At 37.0% G+C, this 26506-nt stretch overlaps 1 protein-coding gene across 1 annotated transcript in view; it reads right to left on the bottom strand.

The window, feature by feature from the left end:
- Nucleotides 1-516: 516 nt before the first annotated feature.
- Sirt7 (sirtuin 7) overlaps nucleotides 517-26506 on the bottom strand; it is a 70128-nt gene continuing 44138 nt past the window's right edge. The window contains exons 6-7 of the mRNA XM_081732144.1: nucleotides 20983-21103; nucleotides 517-16510 (exon numbers count right to left, since the gene is read on the bottom strand). Coding sequence (XP_081588270.1) covers nucleotides 15459-16510; nucleotides 20983-21103 — 1173 coding nt within the window. The 3' untranslated portion in view covers nucleotides 517-15458. The remainder of the gene's footprint in view (nucleotides 16511-20982; nucleotides 21104-26506) is intronic.

The raw sequence follows: 26506 nt of genomic DNA on the forward strand, positions 1-26506 counted from the left end.
AGGCTATTCTGTTTGAGAGTAAGCCAGTTAAGAGTTGAGATACTACACGGGGTGACCAGGAAGTAAGGTAAGTAGTCACATTGTCACGAAGTGTTTCACTTCCTCTTCTCAAACGAAGCGACGGCCTCCTATGTGCTTCTTCAAGTGCTGGAACAGATGAAAGTCGCTTGGAGCGAGATCCGGGCTGTAGGGAGGGTGGTCGATGATGTTCCAGAGAAATTGCTTCAACAACATGGTGGTCTTCTGTACTGTGTGCAGACGCGCGTTGTCGTGATGCAAGATGACGCCCTCGGTGAAAAGTCTCTCCGTAAACGTCTACCAGCTGTAACTGCAACGAAGTCTTCTGTAGGAGAAATCAGGTAGCAGAATGGAATATCTTAGGTAAGAAATAACTTCAATTTGATCGGATGGATCTGTACATGTGCACAGTGTAATTTGGAAGTCTAAAATGAAACACACACTGGTGAATTCATAAAAGTTGTACTGGTAGAAAATGATAAAAAGAAAATATACCATTTATGTTTAGAAAAAAGAATTTAATTATCACCAAAACACTTCTTTTTTAGTTTTGTTTTACATATAAGTCTTGTTCTGTTTAGAACTAACACTGACTTCTGAACACCAATACATTTCGTTTTCTCATAATAACTGACAAAGCCTACAACACATCTCACAATATAGCAGCTTCAATCATCACATATATGGAAAGATTGTTTTTATTATATATACTGTATACTTACATATTATATTGATTTACGAATGGTTATATGTTAAAAAAAAAGTGTATATTTTCAGATAACGGGTTTTTATGAAGTATTTAGAAGGACTGTATGAGATTAATAACCATATGTTTGTTATCAGCACTTAATAAATAATGCTTTGTATTTTTTTATGTATATAAAATTCATCCTGTCCCACTAAATTATATAACATTTTTCACCTTCCCCAATTTATAAGACTGCTATCCTTTAAGTGTATACGAGTATAAATATATATATATTCCCTTACTCTTTATTAGGAAATTTATGCTTTAAGTAACTTCACAATTGTCAGTATTATATTTAGAATTCATGAATTATTAGGATCACACAGCGAAACTTTTGTTGAACAGAAATTGGTTCAATTAAGAAGCACACGTTTTGTTGTTACGAACTAATGAAAAGCAGTCTGTGCAGACAGAAAATGAAATGAAATCTTTGTTTAACGTCCCACGATTACGCTCTTTAGGCTAAGGGACACAGCTGATTAAGGAAAGTGAATGATGGCAGGGGCGGATACAGAGGGAGCAATTCCCCCCCTCAGAAGAGGATATTTTCTTATTTTATATATAAATAAAATCCATCCCAGAGTTAGGAGCTCTTAAAAGTAGCTCTAAGTTGCAGTATTACAACCCACAGCCCCCACCCCAGAAGTCCGTCGAGGAAATCGGAGTAATCCAAGAAATCTTACTTGACCAGGGATCGAATCAGCAATTATACGTACTAGAAGTAAACTCTCAACCACTGAGCCACGGTGCTCCAAGTGTGCAAACAGAGAAACCATAAAGTTACGAATGTCGATTGAGTATAGTAAAAGTTATATTCACTTATAGATAAAGTGGTTTGTGTTGTGGTTCGTTCACCTCTGTACAGGTGCGTGTAGTGGGTTACAACAAATCTCATTGGTTGATGAAGCATTCAAGAAAAGTTATCAGTTGATTTCACTGCTATTCCCAGCATCAAATAAAAATGAAATGAAACCTTTTAGTTTTACGTCTCTCGATTACGCCGTGTAGGCTAAAAGAGACGATGATGATGAGAATGATTGAAACAGTAGAATGAAGTGGAAGGAGAACCTCGAGAAAACCCGCGCACACTGTGTTTGTCCACCACAAAGCCCACTTGGCGCGAGCTGGGATAGAACCAGAGTCCCCACGCACCAGGGGTGAACGCTCTACCACTGAGCCACCGCAGCCCCTTTCGCCACTGTAGTAATTATGCATTAAAAAGACTTACCGAGTTGTCTTGAAAATCATTTTCTATTAAAATACTTGTGTCAAAGAAGCACAAAATTTTCCTAATAAAGAGTGAACACATACATATTTTTTATCGAGTAAACCCGCATCCAAAATGAATCTTTTTTTTTTAAATAAATATTTCTAATTGTGTACACTACCAATTAAAAAAATCTTTAGCTGATTACCCAACCACACCCACCCACCTAGTTACCATAATGGACCATTACGAGAATAGCTTGACAGAACTTGAGCAAAACGAACATGTTCCTTATTTGATAAAAAGCTCCCACCTTTTAAAAGTAGGATTAAAATTCGCCCTGCGTAACAATTGTAGGGAATTTTCTCGAGGTTTCTTTCTTTTCTCATTTTCACGTCTTCTTCATGTACTTTGTTAACTATTCATCCCTTTATTTTAAATCCCATTTTCTTAGTTAATTTTCACACACCTTTGTCTTTACCATTTCTCCACTTAAGTTATAGATTTCTCTGTGATCATTTTCTGTGGTCTGTGTTTCCATTCTTTCAAGGGTTTTTGATTTATATATCTTTGTCTTATCTAGAAAGCCCATCCTGACATACTAAAAATAATACGAAATTTACCTTTCGCTTGTTTTTCACAAGTGAAAGGAGATAATGAAATGCAACTTACCACAATCATAGATAATGTTATTCTACAACAGAAAATATGAACCTGAAGAATTTTCAGTGCTGACATCCATAGAAATTACAGTGTTGCCAGAATAACATTTCCTTCAAAAGTTAAGCCAGCAACTAGAGGAACGAACTCGACTGCATTTGATGACGTATCATGTTGTCTTGGAATCCTGGGAACTACTTTATAAAAAACACTATTATTTAATTTTAATAACGGTATGTTAAAACTATTTTGTTTATTACAAATTAATACAACTACTATTTAAAAAGAAGTTCACAGGATTCCAAGACAACATGATACGTAATCAAATGCAATTGAGTTCGTTCCTCTAGTCACTGCCTAAACTTAGATTCTGGGGGAAATGTTATTCTGGTAACATTGTAATTTCTATGGATGGTAATACTGAAAATTCTTCAGATTTATATTTTCTGTTGTAGAAATAACATTATATGTGATTGTGGTAAGTTGCATTTCATTATATCCTTTCACTTATGTAAAACAAGAAAAATATCAGGATCTTAACGTAACTTCTCGCTTACCGTTCAAAATATTCAAAATGGTTGACAGTAACACACACACACGGCTGTACCTCTACCTTTCTCCCAAAAAAATCTGAGACAAGATTTTGTTCAGAGAAAACTGAATGTACAAAACACTAATAAGACAGGTAAGGACCTATGGGTGAAAAGCGTTGAAATCGACAAGCAGATCTCCAGAATAACTACTAATACTCGAAAGGAAACTATTAAGAATAATTTTCAGGCCAATTAGGAACAATGATGGTACATATGGACAGTGATAAAATCATGAAATATATAAGGGCTGTCTAGAAAGCATCAAACGTTTTGGCCTATTGCAGCAGTGGGCGGAGCTACAGTCGCTATCTTAATGTCAGAACGTTGCCACACTTAGTACGCAACCAACTGTGGTAGCGTACGGACTCTGACGCTCTTACTGTGCTTTCTGTTACGTGTTACAATGTGGTACATATGGACAGTGATAAAATCATGAAATATATAAGGGCTGTCTAGAAAATCCCGCCACAATAGAAAATCCCGCCTCTTATCAGGTGCATTCTGTGCCTAGATTTTGTTGGCAATTGAAATCCATCGCTAACTGTGCGAAGTGTACGGACATGGAATAATTTCCACATTTTTCACTACAACGCAAGTTCATACACGGCCAAGCGTACCCGAGAGCTCCTGGATGGGAGGTGTTCAATCACCTACTATACAGCCTAGATTTGGCGCCAGGCGACTATCACCTCTTCCCAGCGATAAAGACATGGCTCGCTACGCAACGCTTTGATACTGATGCCGAACTGCATGCCAGTGAAAGTCAGTGGTTGAAATCGCAGGTAGCAGATTTCTATCGCGACGGTATTGAAAAACGTGTGCTATGGTATGGTAAGTGCCTTAATTTGCATGACAATTATGTGGAAAATAGCATAAGAGTGTACCTTTCAAATGTATATAATACAATTTGGTGTGTTCACTCTGTTACTTTTTTTTTTTTACTATTTCAAAACGTCTGTTACTACAGCCCTCGTACTACCTAGTCAATAATGAGAATACACGGAGCAAAATCACAAAGAATGACGTGGATAGAACATGTCATACAAATTGAAAATAGAAAGAATCATCTCAAATCAGCCAAAATACTATTGGAAAAAAGGAAGCGAGATTTCCGGATGGTAAGACAATGCTAAAAACAGGATCCAATAGCGAGGCGTTGTTAAGAATGTCCTAGTCCACAACCGACTGCAGTGCAAAAGAAGACAATATTTGCTCATTTAATGGGGGCATGCCTCTACTGCTTTGCATACTAAGTTCGAAAATAAATCACACTAGATGTCAGAGCCATGCCAATGGATAAAAACCAGGAACAACGATTTTATATGCGATTGTTAGGTAGCATATATAAACATCTTCAGCAAAGGCTATATACGTATGTTACAGTAAACCACAATGTCAATACTATGGGCAGAAAGACTGGAGTATAAACAAACACAACTGAAAGGACGTGGGAACTGTGAATGGATCATTACGGAAATACAACAGGAAACGTTAACGAAGGAAGTAATAGCACAAGATGTTGTCTTCATCAGATTCTTGGATATAGTGAGAAGAAAAGAGTGGTGAAAATGAAATGTAACTTTTAATATTAATCGTGACTTAAAATGGAAGAAAATCTTAGTTTACGCGCAAGGTCACCGCTACTAACTTGCCTGTGTGAGCACTCTAGCTTCGCCCTGTTCTGAACTGGAATAGATACAATTCTTACTTGTAGCGAAAAAAATGAAATGAAATCTTTAATTTTAACGTCCCACAGCTATGCTGGTTAGGCTAAAGGAGACGGTGATGATGAAAGATGAATGAAATGGTGGAATGAAGGAAGTTGGAGGAAACGGGAGAACCCCGGGAAAACCCACGAGTACGGTGTTTGTCCACCACAAAGTTAACACGGCGCGAGCATTGCTTGTAGCATCTACAGGGTAGGAGGAAAGTAATTCCCAATTTTTAAGTGTTTATTTCCAGTTATGTAATGCATGTATGTTGTTTAAATGTCCAAAGCATGCTATTTATCTTCTTTCAGATCTATTGAAATCCTATACATATGACTGGTCGATTGAGACAAGAGTTAAATTTGCAGCAAGATATGAGGTGGGCATCTGTGACTCGACTGCAACGATGGTGAAGATCTTGACATGGGAGACACGCTGTTCTTGATGCAAAAACAATAACAAGTTGTCACATGACGTGAATGACTACCAGTAGCGTCATGGACATTTCGACACCTGGTAGATCTTTGATTGCAAGATCTAACAAAAAGCGGAATGCGGTGAAAGATATGTTTCAGCGAAGTTTCTCAAACTCCATAAAGCAGGTTTGAAGAAAGAATGGTTTAACAAGTTATGTCGTGTATGTTATTCTTCAGAACAATTTACATTATAAACCTTGCAAGCCTCATTATGTCCAACAGTTGCATTGAAAGGAGTGTGACATACGTATCAAATATTGTGAAATTATGTTCGAGGAGGAGGAGGAGGAGGAGAAGAAGAAGAAGAAGTAGAAGTAGTAGTAGTAGTAGTAGTAGTAGTAGTAGTAGTAGTAGCAGCAGCAGCAATTTATGATTATGTAAGGCGCGTTTCAAAATGTGTGCTGCAATGGCGCGTTTCAAAATTTTGTAGCGTCTCAAAATGTGTGCTGCAATAGAAAACCCCACCAAGTGCGAGGTGCCAGCTATGATACGTTTTCTCTGCTGTACAGGCGAGAGATTTTTATGCTCATGGAATTTCTAAGCTAGTGCAGAGGTATGATAATTGCATGAATGTGTATGGAAACTATGTTGAAAAAAGAGAGCAAAGTAGTTGTTTTCACATGTATATAATAAATTCTTCTTATTTACTTTGGTGTTTCTTTTTTAACCGGTTACTTTCCGAACGGCCCTCGTAAATTGATAGGCTCCTCAAAATCATACGAGGAGGAGAAAAATATAGAAAACAATGAGAAAAAGACAAAAAGTGTACAGTCGTGTGTGTGTGTGTGTTTTCTAATTATTATTATGATGGGATTTCCTTTTGTAATATTAATTTGCTGAGAATATTCAAGAAAATGGACTCTTCATACGATTTAAGATTTTTCGCTTTTGAAGATTCATTGTCAATGGTGTAACCTATGTTTCATGTCTACGGCTATTAACCAAAGCATTTCCTAAACAACACTGGCTTTTCTCTTTAATTTCAATTCACACTGTAAAAGAACATATTCTTGTTTCGCTTTTCTCGTAATGATACACATTACAACCCCACCCCCACCCCTATACATACCACTCCCTCCCTAGAATAATTCAATTTTACTTCCTGTTTTACTCTTTCTAACCCATGTTAACAATTACATAGCACACATATTATATATTAATAAAAACAATACAAGAGGACTGCAAAACGACCCATCGGATCCCAAATTGAGTTTTTTTTTTTACTACACTTATCACATTAAATGTAAAAGAGGGAATTGTAGCATGTTTGGTAATTACTACAGGTCTCCGTTACCTCAACAAAATTCTGTTTAGCCGTTGGATTTGTCAATAGCGGACCTAATGATATGATGCTCTATATTTAAGGTTATCAATCTTTTTCAATTATTGCCACACTAGTGTCCTACGGGGCATACTTCCTAAAAAAAATTAACGGTCTTTCGCATAACTAATGCCAAGTTGCTTTGTATATTTGATGTATATGAACTGCACCTATCAATCAAATAAAGAAAAAAAAGTTTTGTTGGTGTTTTGAAAGATGTAATTTTCTATATACACGAGATGTTCAAAATGTATCGAACTTTTGGTTGACAAAAATACATTTATTGATTTGGAAATACGAAACATTAATCCCCTTCAAAGAAGTCTCCTTGGTAATGCACACATTTCTCCCAGCGGTACTGCCATTGTTAGGAACACTTGTGAAAGGAAGTTTTTAGAATGGGGAGCAACTGTACCGACGCATTCTGCATGATATCTTCTCTTGACTTAAATCGGATTCCTTTTAGTAGCATTTTCAGCTTGGGAAATAACCAAGTCACACGGAGCTATGTCGGGTGAGTAGGCAGCCTGACGACACCTGAGGAATGTTGTGTTTGGCTATGGAAGCATGAATCAAATTTTGCGGACACTCTTCTCATGCCAAAATTCTGGTTTAAAATTGAACGTACCAATCCGATTGAATGGTTTTCACTTGGGTATAGCCAAATTTTTGGCAAAATTTGATGCAATATCGCTGCTCTCAAATTTTACTGTCATTTTACAGAAAACTGAAATCCAACGACCGCTCACTACACGTGTTCACTCGTTGTCGACTGCTGGCGACTGACGCTTTGTGCGGGTGGGAAAAAAATCACGACTGGGCATGATTGTCCCCTCTACATCTACACTGAAGAAAGTATCCCGCGCTTCATTGGTTTACGCGGGAAAAAATAAGGTTCGATACTTTTTGAACACACCTCGTATGGCTCTCTAGAGCATCATTTCCAACTGAATGCTTTTGACGTCACGGCCTGCTGATTTCCTTCCCAGTGAATCAAATGGTGTGTGGTAGGACTTGTAAGGTAATTTGACGTTGATAAAAGATAGTAGTGACAGGCAACACAAGAACATTAATACGGTAGTCGATGAGTTTGCAAGGATACTATTCGTGGATCCATAACTTTGTGTACACTGTCAACACTTCCTCTCCTACGTCACCCCCTCCCTTCCCTTTTGCAAAAGCATGCTCATAGGTCATATATCGAGCAGTTGGAAACGACTGCTCTAGAAGTAGCACTTTATCTTGCTCAGGACCAATTTTCCTCTACGAAAATGACAGGCATGTTGTTTTTATGCCACTGTCACAAACAACTCTTGCATTCATGACAACGAACATACTAGACAGAGTATTATCACAACAATTAACCTGTCAACCGCGAGACTCACAAAAAATGAAATTTTCAACTTCACGTAGTTCGTATTGCTAACTAATTTGTCAAAAACCAATTTCTTTGTGTAAGCTTAACAAATACAGACATTTGAAATCCGATTATTAATTTTGAAAAATCTTGTATTTCAATTCCTAAATTTGCTGATTAAAAAAAGAAAAACTGTTTCTATTCCATTTTTACATACAAACATAATACTTCTAGAATCTTTTCTTTCTTTTTTTTTTCCTTTTAAGTTGTCCTTCTATTTCAAAAAATCAAACAACACAACTTGCAAAATATCTCGACAAACTAAACACGTGAATAAATATATTTGTTTTTTTTAAATACTTTCCAAACAAACACAGATAGAGTGAGGGAAATGTTTTTCTAAAATATTTCTTTGACCAAGATGCTATCTACGATACTTAATAAATATATTGAACCTTTTTAAAAGTTTTTTTTTTACCCGAAAAAAATTGATAAATAATGGTACGGATTTTTTTCTCTGTTCTATTTGATAAATTTAAAAACAATATATATATATTATAAACTGTGTTGTTGAAATTACATGATGGAAAAATGATTGTAACATGTTTACAATAAAGAACAACAAGTGCTCCTTTCTATCTGTTTTTTATGTTTACTTAATCTCGAAAGACACGATAAAATACAACACATGTGCGCGAACAGTAAACAAAACTGTGTTCTTCCTAATCTTAATTAAAAAAAAAAAAAAAAAAAAAGAAAAAGAAAAGAAAAGAAAAGAAAAAGAAAGAAAAAAAAATGCTGCGTCGAGGCTTTAAACCTCAATAGCTCAACCCCTAATTAAGCTAGGAAAATAATTTAGCATTTGTGCTGTATGGCTGGACCACACGAAAATAAATAATAAAAAAAGTACCAAAATGTACTACATTACATTACGTTATATTAGCTAAGATTAGGCTGAGTTACAAGTCAGTTACCTTCAAAACAGAGACGTGTAAACTTTTACAATGTAGAATAGAAAATTACTATTTGCGTATACGGCGTTCGGATGTATGGCATGAAAACAACAGTGCAAAAAACAACGTACCAACTTGTGCTAGGTGTCCACTAGAAAGCACGAATGCTATTTAACCGCGTCAGGGCAAGGAGAAGATGGTGGGTCTGCGTTGGGGTACGGCCGAAGGGAACAAGCGCGTCAGCGAGGGTAGTGAAAATGGGTGGGTTTCGGCAATGTTACGAGTTTTAATAGCACTTGTCACTGTTTCATACTAGTAACGTTTCACTTGTAAACATAAAATACAGCTTCTGTAAACTGTGCAGAAATACACTGCCGTAGTGCCCATCTGACAGGTTAGGTTGGTTAGGTTATTTTCCTATAATTCTATAAAACTCGAACACAATATGTTACAACTTTGACATATACATGCCATTTCCACACTGCCTTTTCCGCCACTAAATCGTAAGAAGTGTACCTCTCCGCCACATACTTTCTCCGCCTCCACACACAGTGCTGCTTATATCAGAGACTACTTTCTAACAAGAACTAACAAGAACTGACTACTTTCCTAACTTCAGCTATTCCCCTCACTCACCCTTCGTCACAAACCAAAATAAATCCTCCAATTCACCCGGTAAATTTCCTAAAATTGGTCTCGCGATACATCAATTAACCCGATAATTTCGGTATCAATGTTTTTCTGAAACATGAAGCTTTCCGTCAATATGCATTTTATGTATGTGGGGGTGGTTCCACGGCAGAGGGGGAGGGTAATTTTTGCATCCGTTTTTTTTGGGGGGGGGACATTCTCCCTTCTTTGGGAGTACACTCATAAAAATTGGTATGTGAAGCAATGAAGTAGTCCACTCCATAGTAATACCCTGTATGTGTACTTGTTACTTATATGGGAGGAGGAGGGGGAGGGACGCAAAGTTGGTCAATTTTTTGACATAAGTTACATTCATTTTCATGACGGTTCCGTACAGGACAATATATCTTTTCACTGAATTGGTCTAGAAGCATAATTCTTGTTGCTGTACACGATGTGTGTTACAAGTGTATTGCCTACACATTAGCATCATTTAGTCAGTGTAGGGTTGACAGGATCCCCCAAGTTCTTTTCTTTTTCATATTTTTACGACTTTTTTGTTTCTTCTACGAATGGAGCGCGAATTACACAAATATTACCTCAATGGAATCTGCGTTCCATAAGCTTTCCAACGATGTATCAATCATGACCCTGTGATAATTAGGTGATCACCAAGGACCCCCAATGTGAGTCTACGATTTCGTTCAAATCCCTACCAGGCATACAAAGGTTAATAAACGGCAAATGTTTGTGCGTCACGCTGATAAACGTCGCTACATGCGCTTTTGCTTGCTTTTATAACGAAGTCCTTGAATAAATATATAAATACGGTATGGAGTAGCGCTATTAAAATTCCAATAATCGAAATGTAATAAAATTTTCTAATATTCCTTATTGTAATAACCAGGGTTGGCTGGTTTAAACCACAATTTAAACCAGCTGGTTTTTTTCAAAGAAACCAACTGGTTTAAACCAAAAAACGAAAAATGTTCGTAAAAGTGTGTGTTCGTAAACTCCTGATGAACCCCCATTTGTGGGTTATCACGTTTCAATCCCGCATATTCGTATTATATTCAGACCTAAATTTCCCATTCATTACTCAAAGAGATTATACTACAAAAGCAACTTTTTTTTTTTTTTTTTTAAATAAGTTTATGAATGTTTCTTTTGAGATTTTTTTTTTTAATAATTTGTTATTATTGTTTTGCAATTGCAAGCAATGAAATTTTAAATATGGTTTCGTTTTAATACTGTTTACTATTGATAAAATTCATCGAAATGACATATATTTTTTTTTGGGGGGGGGAGGGGGGTCATACAAACCTCACGAGAGGCATTTATTGAAATCAGAAGTATCTTTGGTATCTATTTATGTATAAATGGGTCAAAGCCAAACTGAACTAATTCGTATCTTTATTCACTTTTCTTACTGATATGGAAATTAAGACGTCGTATTTCTTTAACTTGGACTAATAAAAATCGTAGTGAACTAACTAGGACTAAATTAGTTCTTTTGTACTCTGCAGTATTTTGAAATTGTCCATATGTAACTTAATTCTGTATAATGGTTTCACTTGTGCAATTGTTTATATTTTTGTCCTTCTGAAATTACTCTTGATAATTATATTAACAAGTATGTAAAGACTAGTACAACGTATTTTTATCACGAGTTCTTCGTGAGTGAATCGGCAGACGTTTCGTATTTTGGGCCACTGAATCCCAGTTTCGATTTCAAATGGAGGACAATTTATCTTAGATTCCACTTTAAGCTTATGTGAACCCTTTCAGCACACCCCGGTTGTTGCATAATAACACCAGGACGAAACAAACTTCTCTCTCCATATGTGATATAAATACGTAGAGCAAATTATTTAAACCAAAAAAAACCTGGTTTAAACGAAAAAAAGTTTTTTGGTTTTTTCAATGAAAACCATGGTTTTTGCCAACACTGGTAATAACCCTTTCAAAGAATTTATTCGAATTTTCAAAAAGAAAAGTCTATATGTAACTGCATTGGATTAAGTTGTACAAAATAAAGAAAATATGATGTTATATAGATACATTAGTTTGCGACAAACAAATAAAGTTGAGTTGATTTTGAGTTTAACGTTCCTTTCAGACGCTATGCTATATGAGACGTGGACTTACTGATTAACGTGGAATCCGAACGATATGTGCTCCCGCCAGGAATCGAACCCGGGTCTCCCACGCCAATTAAACAAATAAAGGTAGCTGTTAAGTTAAACAAGAATGCAACTGAGAATTTTGATTTAACATTCGTCTATCTCAGAAAGGAATGCGAAGCCAAGGTGTAAAAATTTCTTGTTTCTTTTAGCGGAGCAAATGCAATAGTTATTAAGCGCAAAATGACAGTAAATATACAGTACGTATAAGTTACTGAAATTCTAATAAGGAATGCTTTTTAGAAGAATACTATCTTTGTTTCAGTCGTCGAGAAATATTAATTCAAAATGCGTAAAGATTTATTAAGTTAATAATGAAACATGATAATTATTCTTGTTCGAACAAAATTGGTTATTCGAATGTGTTCGAACAATTATCTGGATAATTATAACGCCACTAGTATGGAGTTCGAAGTGGTTAATGGATAAATTCAAACAAAAATGTTATATGTAAACAAACAATTGGAGTTTTTAATTAAGCACGATCTGACCTATAGCATAGGGGACACCGTTGTCTAATGCTTGGATCATTGGACTCACGTCCGCGTGGTCCCGGGTTCGATTCCTGGCCGGTGTTCCTCAATTTTCGGCGTCCAACAAGTGTTGTGAGGCAAACTGGGGAGTCATGTGAATAAAAAACGTAACGGTTACTAGATGTAGAAAGCTCCTGGTGCGTCTGTTAGAAACAGGGCGACGCATTACGCCGTTCACTTGTTCGTCGCTAGCTTGGACGTAGTTCAGCCAGTCGCTAACACATGGCGTTGGAGTGCCACAGTCCCACAAAAAACGGCTGTGACGCCAAGTGGTTTTTAAAACCTATAGTACAGAGTGGGTTGTATACTCGAGCGGAACAATAAGCATTATTAAGTGATTATATACCGTAATATTGCTCGTCGCATGTGAATGAAACTGTGGGGTTTTACAATACCCCCACACAATAAATTTCATTCAAACTAGATGTACAAATAAAGTGGCGGTGGCGTAGCTGTTAAGGGGTTTACCTATCAACCGGACGTTTTGGGTTCGGCACCCTGATGGGGCATTATTTCTAGTTTCAATGTGACTTAGGGGTTTGCTCAGCCTCTTCAAATAGGTACCTTCGGCCGGCCTATGGTGCCGATTACATCTCTCTCAGTTCGTGCCAATTTAGAGTTAGTGTGGAGCTACTTCTACACAGTCACTAACCTGTCCCGAATGGGGGTGTTAACTTTACCTCAAATCCATAGACGAACACCCCATCATTCTATTTTTATTCATATATTATTATTATCATCATCATTATAAGTATTCTGACATCACTTCGTCAAACTGACAAGCTTCGATATACCATGGTCTTTATTTAATCTTCGTCTGATATTTCATAACAATTATTTCATGCTGTCGCAAAAAGCAAGTCGACCGTGACTCGACATTGGGCTACAAAGGGTTAATATAAATCAAATAATAAACTAATTCACTTTTACATAGGAAGTGACATATAAATAGATATTGAAGAAATGGAATCTTTTAGTTTAACGTCCCACGATTATCTCCTTTCGACTAAGGGAGACGGCGATTAAAGCAAGTGAATGATGCAGGAAAAATTGATGGAACGAGACTGAGAAGAAATGGGAGTACCCCAAGAAAACCTTGTCCACCACAAACTTACTTGTCTGGGGATCGAATCAGAGACCCTACGCACTAGAGGTAAGCACTCTACCACTAAGCTACCGTACTACCTGTACATGGAAGAGAAATCACTAAAATCAAATGATATAAGTTCCTTTTATTTCGAAGAACAAAATACCTCTCGTATGAATCAAAGGGGAGGACCAAAATGTCGGATGTACTTTACAGTTTTAATACAAATTCCCAACTTCTATATTGACTGAAGATTTTACTATATTTTGAGGGCTTCTTTCTTCTTTACGAAGCCCATGAAAGAATTCTCTATGCGTCGTAGAAACGGGAACACTACAAACATGATGATTTAGGTATTCAAAAGAGGCCAACAGAAATCTTGGACGCTCTGCAACCGCCAATTTGGAAGTTATGTTTGTTCAAACATCGAGTTACACGAAATGTAGACTCGACCAAAAAAGCAAGAAGTTTCAGATATTCCCAGCAGACTTCAATTCGCGATAACTTTCCTACTGCAAAATCATGCCGAACTAGTAGTCATTGGGCAATGGAGTCTTCACAGTTTACACTCTGTAGACACAAACAGTAACCGTTTGTGTAAGACATTATGGAAAGAAAGTTTTGGAACCTGAAATTTACGCGAAACACAGTGGTTATTTTTTTCTTCGATCAAAAAACCTGTCACACTGCTCTCACCATTTCTGGTGACGTCGATGGTCGACCAGTTCCTGGTACATCTATCATGGATTCTGTATTCTTGAAGTTCTCACATCACGACCTAATGCTTTTCGCGTTGGGCGACATCTTACATATATTGTATGGAAGTTCCTTTGCACTACTTTAGGAGACGATGACAATGAAAAGCATCAAGAGAAAGTCTAAACTTATCTTGTCCCCAAAACTATTTTAATAAACTACCTCTTGGTATTAAAATAACCTGAATACTACTAATAATTTTAACAATTTCAAGTCTTATTTTAAATCAAATAAACCAGAGTACACACTGAGCCATTTCGTGATCGGAGCACATTTCCGGTTTCATAAATATATAATGTATTCTAACTAAAACCACGTAAATGGAACCTCAAACGTAACAAAATTTATTAGTTTTCGAAAAGTTTCACTCAATTTTCACATTCCTTAATTATTCTAACAGAAATTCTTAATTTTCATACGCTAAAGACTTCTTGGACATGTTTCCCTGGAACTATTAAAGTTGAGTAACTGTTGAAATATTAGTTTGCTAATTTGGAATTTGCCGGCCCTTTCAGCAGCGTATGAGAGATGCACCCACAGCTTGATGTGTGATTCGAACCATGAGCTTCCGCTGGAACTCAGGTCTCCCGCGCCGAAGACGCATATGCTGTTAAAATATTATACGTAATTTTGGACATCAAATACGTAGAACTGTTTAACCACTTAAGGGATATCAAAATTTGTAATGTTAATAACAAAAGGAAAAATTACGAACAATTAGAACGATTCGTATTGCGATAGAAAGGACACTTGCTGTCTAAAATGTACGTAATTATCCAAAGCAACAAAGCAAAACAGCAAATACTAAACAAATATCCAAAGACTTGACAGTAAATGGAAGCCATGATCGATGAAACATTTCAAATATTTAATTCAAAAAATTATTATCGCTCAAACACAATGTATCACCGTGGGACCTAAAACGAAATGCATACAACAGCTTCAACCATGAAAGCCAGCACATTCTGCCTAGGTACGAGAAGATTATTAGTTAACTTTTCTTTTATTTTCGAACACTTAAAGAGCGACACAACCACTTTGTATACACTATATAGAATATGTATATAAAGACATCCCTGCTTACAAAAATATGCAAAGCTTGCATACCAATGTTAGAAAAATAGGATTCGAGATGATGACGTAATCGTAATAATTACAAGAATAATAGCAATAATAATTAGAATTACTGAATATTACCAATTTAAATATTCGCTTATTCTCTAAACCTCAGCTTGATCGCTTTCTTCTTGTACGTTTCCTATAACCTTTTCCGAACCAGCCTGGATTCACGGGTTTCGGTTTGGCCGAGTCCTGAGTTTTGGACTCATCAGCTTCCTCTTCCCCCTCCACAGTGTCCGCTTGCTCCGTGGCACTTGTACCTTGTTCGGAACTATTGTCATCATTATTCTCCTCCCCCTCCTCGTCCTCATCGTCACTACTTTGATCACAGCATTCACAGATCGCTTGGCCCTCAGCGACGTTTCTGAAAACCGGATCGCGCTTAAGATAGAACATACAATGTTTGGAACCATATTCTTCTTGACAAGTTGCACAAAATTCTAACTCACTTTTCTTTTTCTTTTTTGTCGGAGAATTTTTGGTCGGCGAGGACGACGACGAAGACGAGGTGCCTGTCTGTGATTTCTTTTTTGTTCCCGCAGCCGTAAATACGTCACCATTATTCTTCTTCTTACCGGTACTCTTACTATTACACTTATCACTACAATCGTCGGACTTTTCTTTCTTGCACTTTGAATAATTATGTTCATTGCAAATGAACGGGATAAGTTCTTTCGGTATTACATACGCTTCCGACGGCGATTCAAGTTTTTTCTCCTGTTTGACATCCGTTTGATTGTTTAGTTGTGAATTCTCATTATTCAAAGCACAACCGTTAGAAACACCATCCACATCCATCATTGTTACGGTTTCAATTTCCATTTTCACTACACATTCTGCACCGATATCTTGGTTCTCCATTTCCAAATCCTGGTTGCCACACTCAGTCTCGGCCTTGATTATCACAGTCTTCGTATCAGGTTCTTCCTTGACGTGGGGGGAATTTGTACTGGAGTTTGTAGCGTTGTCATGGGGGGTGGTGATGTACTGAGTTCCGCAGATTGAGTCAGGGCATTTGAGCATTGGTTGGGAGGTAGTATGGAGTTCATCCACGTGCAATGGGGTCGCATGGGTAAAGATTGGATCTTTCTCCCGTTGATACACAGGGATGCTTATCTTTAGATGTTCCATCACGTACCGCATCACTTCATCACATTTACCTGAAAGAAGACAAACAAAGGTTATTGCTGTATTAATACTTATGACTTTGCTGATCACTATTGTGCTAATATTAACACAATATATCTAGTATACGCGCTTCGATGAAGCAGTTGACGCTTAAAATAGTCTAGTCGTTCGTATTTCACTTTAACCAGTAAGTTTCACGTCGTATAGCCTACGGCTTTCTATCTTGGCCTTATTTGTATCAAATATGATTTGACCCTGGCCATATTTATTACTTTTTAAATGGAGCTTTTATTTATTAACGTTCCGTAAAGGAAAGTCGATTATTTCTCCTCCCATTAACGAGCAATTTCCACAAATATACACATTGCTAAATACAAGGTAACCAAAAAAGTCTTTACCGTTTTACCGCTCTAGAGCGGCGATAAACAAACAACAATACCGTAGACGGTACGTACTTTTAAGTTTTGAAGTAATCTCTAGCATCCAACACCTTTTGCCAATGATCCTGCAGTTGCACAATACGCTGGCGATAAACTTGGCGCTCATGAATGCAAAGAAGTCCGTGAATGTGTTCCACAAGTTTCCTACATTTGCGAAGGATCTCCCACGAAAGTGGCTGTTGAGGGAATAAAACAGGTGGTAATCTGTTGGCACAAGGTCCGGTGAATATGGCGCATGGCAGTTTCTCCCAGCCAAGTTGTTGAAGGGTTTCTCGGGTTCTCTTTGCCACATGAGGCTTGGCATTGTCGTGCAGGAATAGCACACCCTTACGATTCACCAAGAATGGCTCCTTCTGCCGCAATGCACGAACTTATGGTTTATGAAACACCATTTGCAACTGTTGATAGAAGTCAGCAGTGAAGTCTGACTAGGTGGATGGAGCTCATAATGCACCATTTGCTGATAATTTCACCATACTATAACCTTCCGTGGGTGTAGAGGTGTTCTTGAGGTGTAAGGAATAGGGTCACGTGGTGATAACTAATGTTTGGTACGCTTGAGAGTGTCAAAGAGAACTCACTTTTCGTCACCAGTGAACATACAATCAAAGATGGGTGTGTTCAGGTGCCGAGTGACCAAGAATAAACAGGTTGTCACTCGTTATTTCTTCTTGGCTGCCGACAATGTGTAGGGTACCCACTTGGTTAATTTGTATGACTTCCCTATCCCATGCAAGTGCAATCTGACTGTTTCAGCGAAAATATGAAACTTTTCTACAAGTTCATCACACATCAGACCACTGTCCTCCTCGGTGGGTGCTTTCAGGGCCTCGTCATCCAACACATGTAGTCGTCCATTGTGAAGTTCATCCGAAAGGCTCACATCTCGTTCGTTTATGGCATTCTCCCCAAAGAGGCAGCTGAAGGTCCAGTTTGAAGTCAATACAACAAACACACGCGACAAAACTGCTTCCACACTTCCATTTCTTTTCAACACTGAACGAGCTATCACTGCTGTACGTTCGCAACGAGTCTGTATTACTGAAGGTCGATACTCAGACCTAACTCACGATCGCTCGGCAGGCACGCGTCATTTCGTTTCCTCTGTGTAAGCGCATGATTAATGGAACGTCCGAAACGGCAAGAACTCTTTTGGTTATCTTGTAGTATTAAAAAAAAATAAAATAAAATAAAATAAATAAATAAAATAATAAAATAAAAAAAATATTGAGTGCATATCAAAATAATTTTTTCAACTTCTTACCCTTGCATTTCGTTACTTATTTTCCAGTACAAATATAAAAATGGAAATAAAAAGAAGACTTAAATATCTATTTGCACTATAATAAGAAATGTGAAACAACAAATAATTTTACATTTTATTAAAAACAAATGTTATCAGAGGCAGAGGTAAAAGTGAAGGGGGACGCCGTTACCCCACTTCGTAAAAATATCTATGATGTCCCCCACTTCCTAAAAATTACAATTGGCAAAGATATGCACGAGGGACGTCGTGACGTCATGCGTCCCCCTATCTTTTCAGATCCACTTTTACCCCTGATCAGAAGTATCTATTGAACAGATGGGGGGGGGGGGGGACTGTAAAAGCAAACCTGAAAAGACGGAATATGACGCTCGATACTCTTTATGTATTAGAAATGTGTTTTATTTTTGTTAAAAAAAAGTAGTGGAAGAGCGAAAATAAGTGACTGATGTCATAAAACAATTATACTGGATTGATGTATATTTACATTAATGGAAGTCAAAGTGTTAATCAATCGATGAATCAATATCTGTGTACAAGCAGCATTGTTGATTTCCGTGTCGTCTTATCCATCTTACTTGATAAAGTATTTAAGCGCATGGCTATGTATATATTCAAATTTACAACATGGCGGTACATTTTTATCCTCTTCTTATCGATGTAATGCAACTCTGAGCCATCGTGGAACAGACGGACAGATGGATAGACAAATGCCGATCGAGCTGATTGGAAGAAGCTTCGGTACCTCGCTTCAATAACTATGCAATATGTCTGATGAAGGTAATGATATGTTTCCGAAACTGTGACTAAGATTAGTAATAATAAAAAGTTTCTTTGGTCAGTGTTTGGGATTAAAAAATAGTCAGGAATGAACGATTAATTTAGCCCAATATTTGAGGTTAATACACTCCTTACAGTTTGAAACAAATTTCTAAGACCTGTACTTGTACTTTCAAAAAAAAAAAAAAAAAAAAAATGCTTTTGCTTCGATTTTGGTAGAATACAGCTTTTTTTTTTTTTTTAATAGCATTTCCAATCGTTTTTACTGCTAGAAGTTAGTGGTAAAGCGCTTGTCTCTGATGCGTGGGGTTCGCCCAACTAAGTTTGTGGTGGACAGCATCGTGTCCGTGGGTTTTCTAGGGGTTCTCCCGTTTCCTTCTACATTCTCGTTTCACAAATTCTTCTATCATCATTCACTTGTCTTATTCATCGTCTCCCTTAGCTTAAAGAGCATAATCCTAAGATGTTAAACTGGAAGATCTTTCTATCCGCCCCTTTCCCGATTATAAATTTAAAAAATCCGTGGATATCCTAAAAGTACTTTGCTTTTCATAAACCATAACGAAACCTACCGAACGAAGTAGATCAAATGGTAGAGCGTTGGCTGCGTATTCAGGAGGTTGTGGTTCGATTCTCACTGTTGACCATCCTGACAGGGGTTTTCCAGGGTTTCCCTCAGTCCTACCAGGCAAATGCCGGAATAGTACCTACTAAACAGGCCCTGGCCGAAACCTTCCCAAATCCTTTCCATTGTTGTTGTTGTTGTTAAGATATCTAGTATAAAATGGCCTCTGAAGTGTATCTGGTGATTGTTAAATAAATAAATAATGTATTCTGTTCGATATTAAAGACTTACTCATACAGCGGCTGCAATTAGCGAGAGGGATGAGGGAGGACTGATCGCTTCTACAATGCGGTATCACTAGTAATCAACTGTTTAAGTGTTCCAGCTGATGCAATTGATCTTGCCAATTGAAACTGACACTTGAGGTTCCGTAACAACTTTTACAATTTATCAATGATTTTTCAACATTCCCCCTGGGAAAATTGGTAAATCACGAAAACACGTTTTAGAATGTTAAATTACAATATACAGAGAATCTAAACACATATTTTATACAGGGTGGCCACCAAGTCCGTTGATAAATGCTAATGTAAGTTTCCCCGTTACACCTTTATAAATGCTAATGCAAGGTTTTCGATTGTTTCATCCCCCGCATGTGATGATATCGGCAGGTGTGGATAGCAGACGCGTGTTTGGGCGTTCTTTTTCGACGGTGTTGTGAATCACCAGCGATGCCTGGACATGTTGCAGAACTGGTTTGTTCCTCTCTTGGAGGAGAACGGAATCAAAGAGACATGTTGGTTTCAGCATGCTGGGGCACCTGTCCATTATGCCCTCGTCGTACGCGAATATCTTACGGAAGTCTTTCCTGGGCGTTGGATTGGTCGTGGTAGACCGGATCTGCCCGCACCACTTGTCTGACCTGGCGGCGTACTATCCTTTTTCAAGAGAATGGTGGTCGACGGACTGATCCTTTGGACACTTAATGTTTCCTATCTTAATAAAACTTCTCGTAAGCATTGTTGCTCATGTCATTCAGTACTTTACGTGCAGTTATTTACGTATGTTTAGTGGTTTATGTTACTTATTTTCAAGGGTAACGGGACTTTTTGGACACCCTGTAGTTATCTTCGTTAAAGACCCAATTATTTTCACGTACGCATAATCTTTTCGCATAAGCAAGCAATTGCTAAGTAACGTTAAAATAATAAATAAACTGTAGGTTAATAACTTCGTAATTGTAGGTTATTGTAGGTTAAATTCAGTCAATTTTAAATCTCTGCCGTAAATATGTTTTTAACAAATATAATTGGTCAGAGGTTAGCTTTAAATATGAAGGGAATGAATAAATTTCGCCATTTGTTTCCTAAACGTGTAAAATTACCCTTACTTTCCGCGATAAACAACACAGTATGAATTTGGTTCTTACTTCTGCTTGAGATATTAAATACTTACCATTAATTTTAAGTACCGCCTGGTCATCTTTCGGAGTCCACTGGAGATTAATAATAAATAAACTAGGCCTTTTCTTCACTGGTTTATCCATGCACCACAACCAAGGATATTTCTTCAGTACCTATACAATCACAAACAATTATAGATTATTATTAATAATAATAATAATTATAATAAAAGCTCTTTTCAGCCCATGAACGACTGTGGCTCCTTCAACTATACAATATAAATATTATAAATACATATTCACTTGATTCTGTAGTGTGAAATAAATAAATAAATAAAAAAAAAAAAAAGACTCATCCGGTTTGCCATAAAGACTAGACTGTGTCATGTGATCAGGTCAAAAGTCACGTTGCATGGTAAATAAAGTCTGGAGATTCCAAATCCAGATGTGAGATATTTGAAGCACGTAACCTCCGCGTGGAACTCCCTGGGCAATTCGAAAAAGGTGCATATACTTTATAATTATTACAGTGAAACCTCTACTAACGGACACCTCTATAAAGCGGACACCTCCCGTAACGGACATATTTTGTAATTCTCAAACACTATAATGGGAAAAAGCATATTGGCAAGCCTCTCTAAAGCGGACACTCTCTAGTACGGACACGGACAGTCTTTTCTGTCTTTAATAGGTACTATTTACCTCCATATTACGGACACTTTTTCTAGAAACAAGTTGAAAAGTACTGTAAAAATACATTTTTAGTAATCCATACATGTGTCACCAAGGAAGCATTTTGACAACATTTTGCTTCCTTAACTGTCTGCTCAGCAACCCAGACGAAGCGTCTCTATTGAACAACATTCTCATGTCCTTTATTTGCATTCCATTCCCACCCAACCTGTTTTACACACAAAAGTGATTGACAGTTGCCCCCTATTTGCGATGGCACATTATTCTACTGTCCCGCTGGAATCTAATCAAGCAGAAGACAAGTTCGGTAGTTTTTGCCCTCGGTTACGCATATTTCAAAAAAAAAAAAAAAAAAAAAAAAAAAAAAAAAAAAAAAAAAAAAAACACTACTGGATTGCAATTAATCCACAAATTAAAGAACATACTGAAAACATAGTAAGTAATGATAAATAAAAAGTGCAGAAAACTATAACATCTTATTTCCATGTTGTGCCTCGAACATAGAGTATTGGATGGCGGAGGATAATGCAGGTACAGTAACATTTTGGTAATAATCGTGAATACATGATTCATGCAAAAATATTTTTTTCTAATTCCATATTACAATGTTTACTAATTTACGTAAGAAAATATTGAAACCTCTTTAAGGCGGACACATCTCTATAGCGGACAATTTTTGATTCCCCACGCCTGTCCGCTTTAGAGAGGTTTCACTGTATTCATTTTACTCAAAAAACTTGACTTTTGACAATATTCTATCTATATTTACCTTACGAGCTATACATTATTTTTAAGCTTTTCATTGTCTTTACAATAAGCTTTCAATTAATCATCTCCTTATTGTAGTTTTTGAGCTATGTAGACGACTCCCCCCCTTTTTTTTAATTGATTTTCCACTGACATTAATGTTCATGACTACGTTCATCCATTTTAGGACAATTTGCTTTTGGAATCTAGAATCTACATAGTCCCTTCTATATTTGAGCTGAGTTTCAGTCATCTCCCCCAAAGTTTTTCACATCATTACAACCGAAGAGGCCCTTTTCTTTCTTGATATTTCAAGACAGAATAGTCAGTTTATTAAAATATTCTACGGTATGACATGTAAAAGAAACCAGACAACCAAATTACACAACACACATGTGAACGTAACTTTAACTAAAAATAATTATAATTTTATGAATGATTCTGATTTTGCATAAATGATGCGCTCTATCCTATGGTCATCAGTTTCTTTTTTATACACAGAATTCGTGGCGTGACCCTTGCTTATTATTTTCCCTAGATCTCTAATAAAAACAAGGCATAAAGTAGGGATGGGAAAAACCGTTTTTTTTAATAAAAACCGGAAACTGGCTTCTAGAAAAACCGAAATACCGCAAACCGACATTTCGGTTTTCTCCAAAAACCGGTTCGGTTTTCACCGAAAACTGGTTTCGGTGAAAACTTTTGGAAAACCATAAAATTATTTCTGTGGAAACGGAATTGGTTTCCGGAGAACGAAACACTATTCTGGTCAGAAATAGAAACAATTTTGGAAAAAACCGGAACTGGTTTTGAAGAAAACCGAAACCAGACCCGGTGAAAAACCGAAACCGGCTTCGGTAAAAACCGAAAAAATGTGTTAATTCAATTGCCTACGTAAATGGTAAATATAATGGGTATCCCAAAATTTACGCAATATTTGAATGAAATGAAATGAAATATTTGAGTTTTACGTCCCATGGTTATGCCGGTTAGGCTAAAGGAGACGGTGATTATGAGAAGTGAGTGAAATGGTGGAATGATGAAAGTGGGAGAACCCCGAGAAAACCCACGCACAAGGTATGTTTGTCCACCACAAAGTTTACTTGGCGGAAGCAGGGTTTGAACCCGGGACCCCATGCACCAGAGGTGAATGCAATATTTGAATTTTGCGCCATTTGTGCGATAAGGTGTTGCCAATGAGAGAGAGAGAAAATAAAGCGTGACAGCTGACAGTTCAGAGTTATTAAAAATGGAGCATTACACGACAAAAAGGACAAGCGTTTTGATTGGTGAGCAATATTTTAAAAATATTGAAGGTTTGGTAGCTACAGCTCGGAATTTTTGTACAAAATAGTGTCGGAATAGTGATTTAACTTTATCAACTATGAAGATATTACAGTGAAACCTCTACTAACGGACACCTCTATAAAGCAGACACCTCCCATAACGGTCCCCAAATACTGTAATAGGAAAAAAACATATTGGCAAACCTCTCTAAAGCGGACACTCTCTAGTACGGACACGGACAGTCTTTCTTGTCTTTTATAGGTATTATTTACCTACTATTACGGACACTTTCTCTAAAAACAAGTTGAAAAGTACAGTAAAAATACACTTTTAGTAATTCATACTATGTCACCAAGGAAGAACATGAGGGTGAGACAACATTTTGCCTCCTCAACTGTCTGTTCAGCAACCCAGAGGAAGGGTCCCTGTTTCACAACACACTTATATCCTTTGCTTGCATTCCACTCCCACCCAACCTGTTTCAGAAACAAAAGTGATTGACACTTGCCCACTGTTTGGGATGACACATCATTCTAATATCCCGCTGGATCTCTAACCAAGCAGAAGACACGTTTGGTATTTTTGATCACGGGTACGCATATTGTTTTAAGTCATTACAGGACTGCAATTAACTCACAAATTAAAGCAACACACCGAAAACGTAGTAAGTAGCGACAAATGTAAAGTGCAGAGAACGATAACATCTTATTCCCATGTTGTGCCTCGAACATAGGGAATTGGATGACGCAAGATAATGCAGATACAGTAACATTTTGGTAATGTTCATAAATACGTGATTCATGCAAAAATATTTTTTTCTAATTGCATATTACCTTGTTTATTAATTTACGTAAGAAAATATTGAAACCTCTTCAAGGCGGACACCTCTCTACAGCGGACAATTTTTGATTTTCCACGGCTGTCCGCTTTAGAGAGGTTTCACTGTAATTTGAAAATTTAGGAAGACTGGATCAATTTGCGATCTTAAACACTCTAGCGTTCTTCAACAAGCCATTTAACATGAAACATAGAAGCAGTTCGTAAAAGTGTTGCTGGGTGTCCAGGGACATCAATTCAGCACCATGTTCAAAAACTGGACATTTTAAGACGCTCTCTACAGCATATTCTCACGATTGTGCTCGCTACGGCGATATGATAAATCAGTTTTTTGTGCCTAAATTGCAAGATATGGGTGTGGACATCATGTGGTTTCACAAAACGATGCCACATGGCATACAGTCCGAGAAACAACTCAATTAGCGCATAAGTCATTTCTTGGTCGTGTAATTTTCCGTTTTGGTGATCAGAATTGGCCGTCTAGATAATGCGATTTAACGCCGTTGGGCTTTATTTTCTTTGAGTTTTTTGAAGTCTAAGGTTTATGCCAACAAACCCAGGACCACCCACGCCTTGAAGAAGGAAATTGAGTGCTGTATGAACGAAATTCAGCCACATTTATGCAAAACGGTCATGGAAAATTTCAACAAAAGAGTGCGTATGTGCCAGCAAAGCCGTGAAGGCCACTTGTCCGATATGCTGTTCCATACTATACTATATGCTATCCTGTATATTTTACGGACCACAAAATTTTTACAATTTTTAATTATAATCTGTGTTTTCTATCAAAATTACTTTTTGCGTGGATTTTGGGACACCCGGTATAAGAAGTAAACTGGAGAGAATGATTTTTAAAAAAGGAAACTTGGAAATTGTGTGGATATATTAGATTTAGGGTCCGTTCCCCGAAAACAAGACAGACTAATAATAACACAACAAAACTCTCACATCTAATAATACACCTCATCACTTCTTCCTACAATACTTCAAGCGACACATCAGTCACTCCTCTTCAGGGACACACAATGGCTTCAGGCCTTTTCTAACACGCTCTACATTTATGTATCTATGTGTGTGTCTGTCTTAACAGTGGGAATCATAAATACTACACAGCCTATCAACACTTATGGTCGCCCACATTTCTCAATAATTATCGACTGCTTTTATCATTTTACTATATAAAAATATATGTATATTGCCCTATATTAGTAGCTCCCTGATGATGACCAACGTTATTCACTAAACATTAGGAATTATTCAACATTTTACTCACTCACATAATAATAATAATAATAATAATAATAATAATAATAATAATAATAATAATAATAATAATAATAATAATAATAAGCCACGAGTTGTACCAAATAAAAACACGATTATTTATCCCAAGAGCGTAAGCATCTGCGTTTTGGAGTCTTGAAATCTGCGAAGGCATTCTAAGCACTGGTTTGGTTGATGAAGGCGTGTCTTATCTAAAACTGCTTATAATAAACAAAAAGCAGAAAGGTCTGGAAAACAAGGTGAATAAGATACTGTTTCGTCTCACAGCATCATTTGTGCACATTACTGTGTAATATGATTGGTTTTTAATTAAGCACTGACCAATATTGGACATAGACGTTGGAATTTTTTGGCGCATTTTGTCTATTTCTTGACTATCACCATTAATTTAAAACTCAGGAATGTTTCTAGATATTCATTAATGGCGAATTTTTTGTGGAAACCCCATCATTATTAATAACCACTCGGAACAACAGAACGATTGAAAATGCTACAAATGTTCTGATTTCTAAATAAGCAAATTTTATATGAATTCTACTTAGTTTAGTGTTGTATCATACAGTTCCATTAAAGTTGATGTAAAGGGACAAGTTTGGCCAATAGATGTCACTACAGTCTTCGTATCTCTCTCATATATTTTTTACCTTTCACGAAAATTTACAATTTCTCTTACAAATTTCAACCTACAGACTTTAAATTTTTAGAGAAGGAACTTCATAACCTATCAAA

This window comes from Thermobia domestica, chromosome 11, assembly GCF_964235325.1.
Source record: "Thermobia domestica chromosome 11, izTheDome1.hap1.1, whole genome shotgun sequence".
In the NCBI taxonomy this organism is placed as follows: Eukaryota; Metazoa; Arthropoda; class Insecta; order Zygentoma; family Lepismatidae; genus Thermobia; species Thermobia domestica.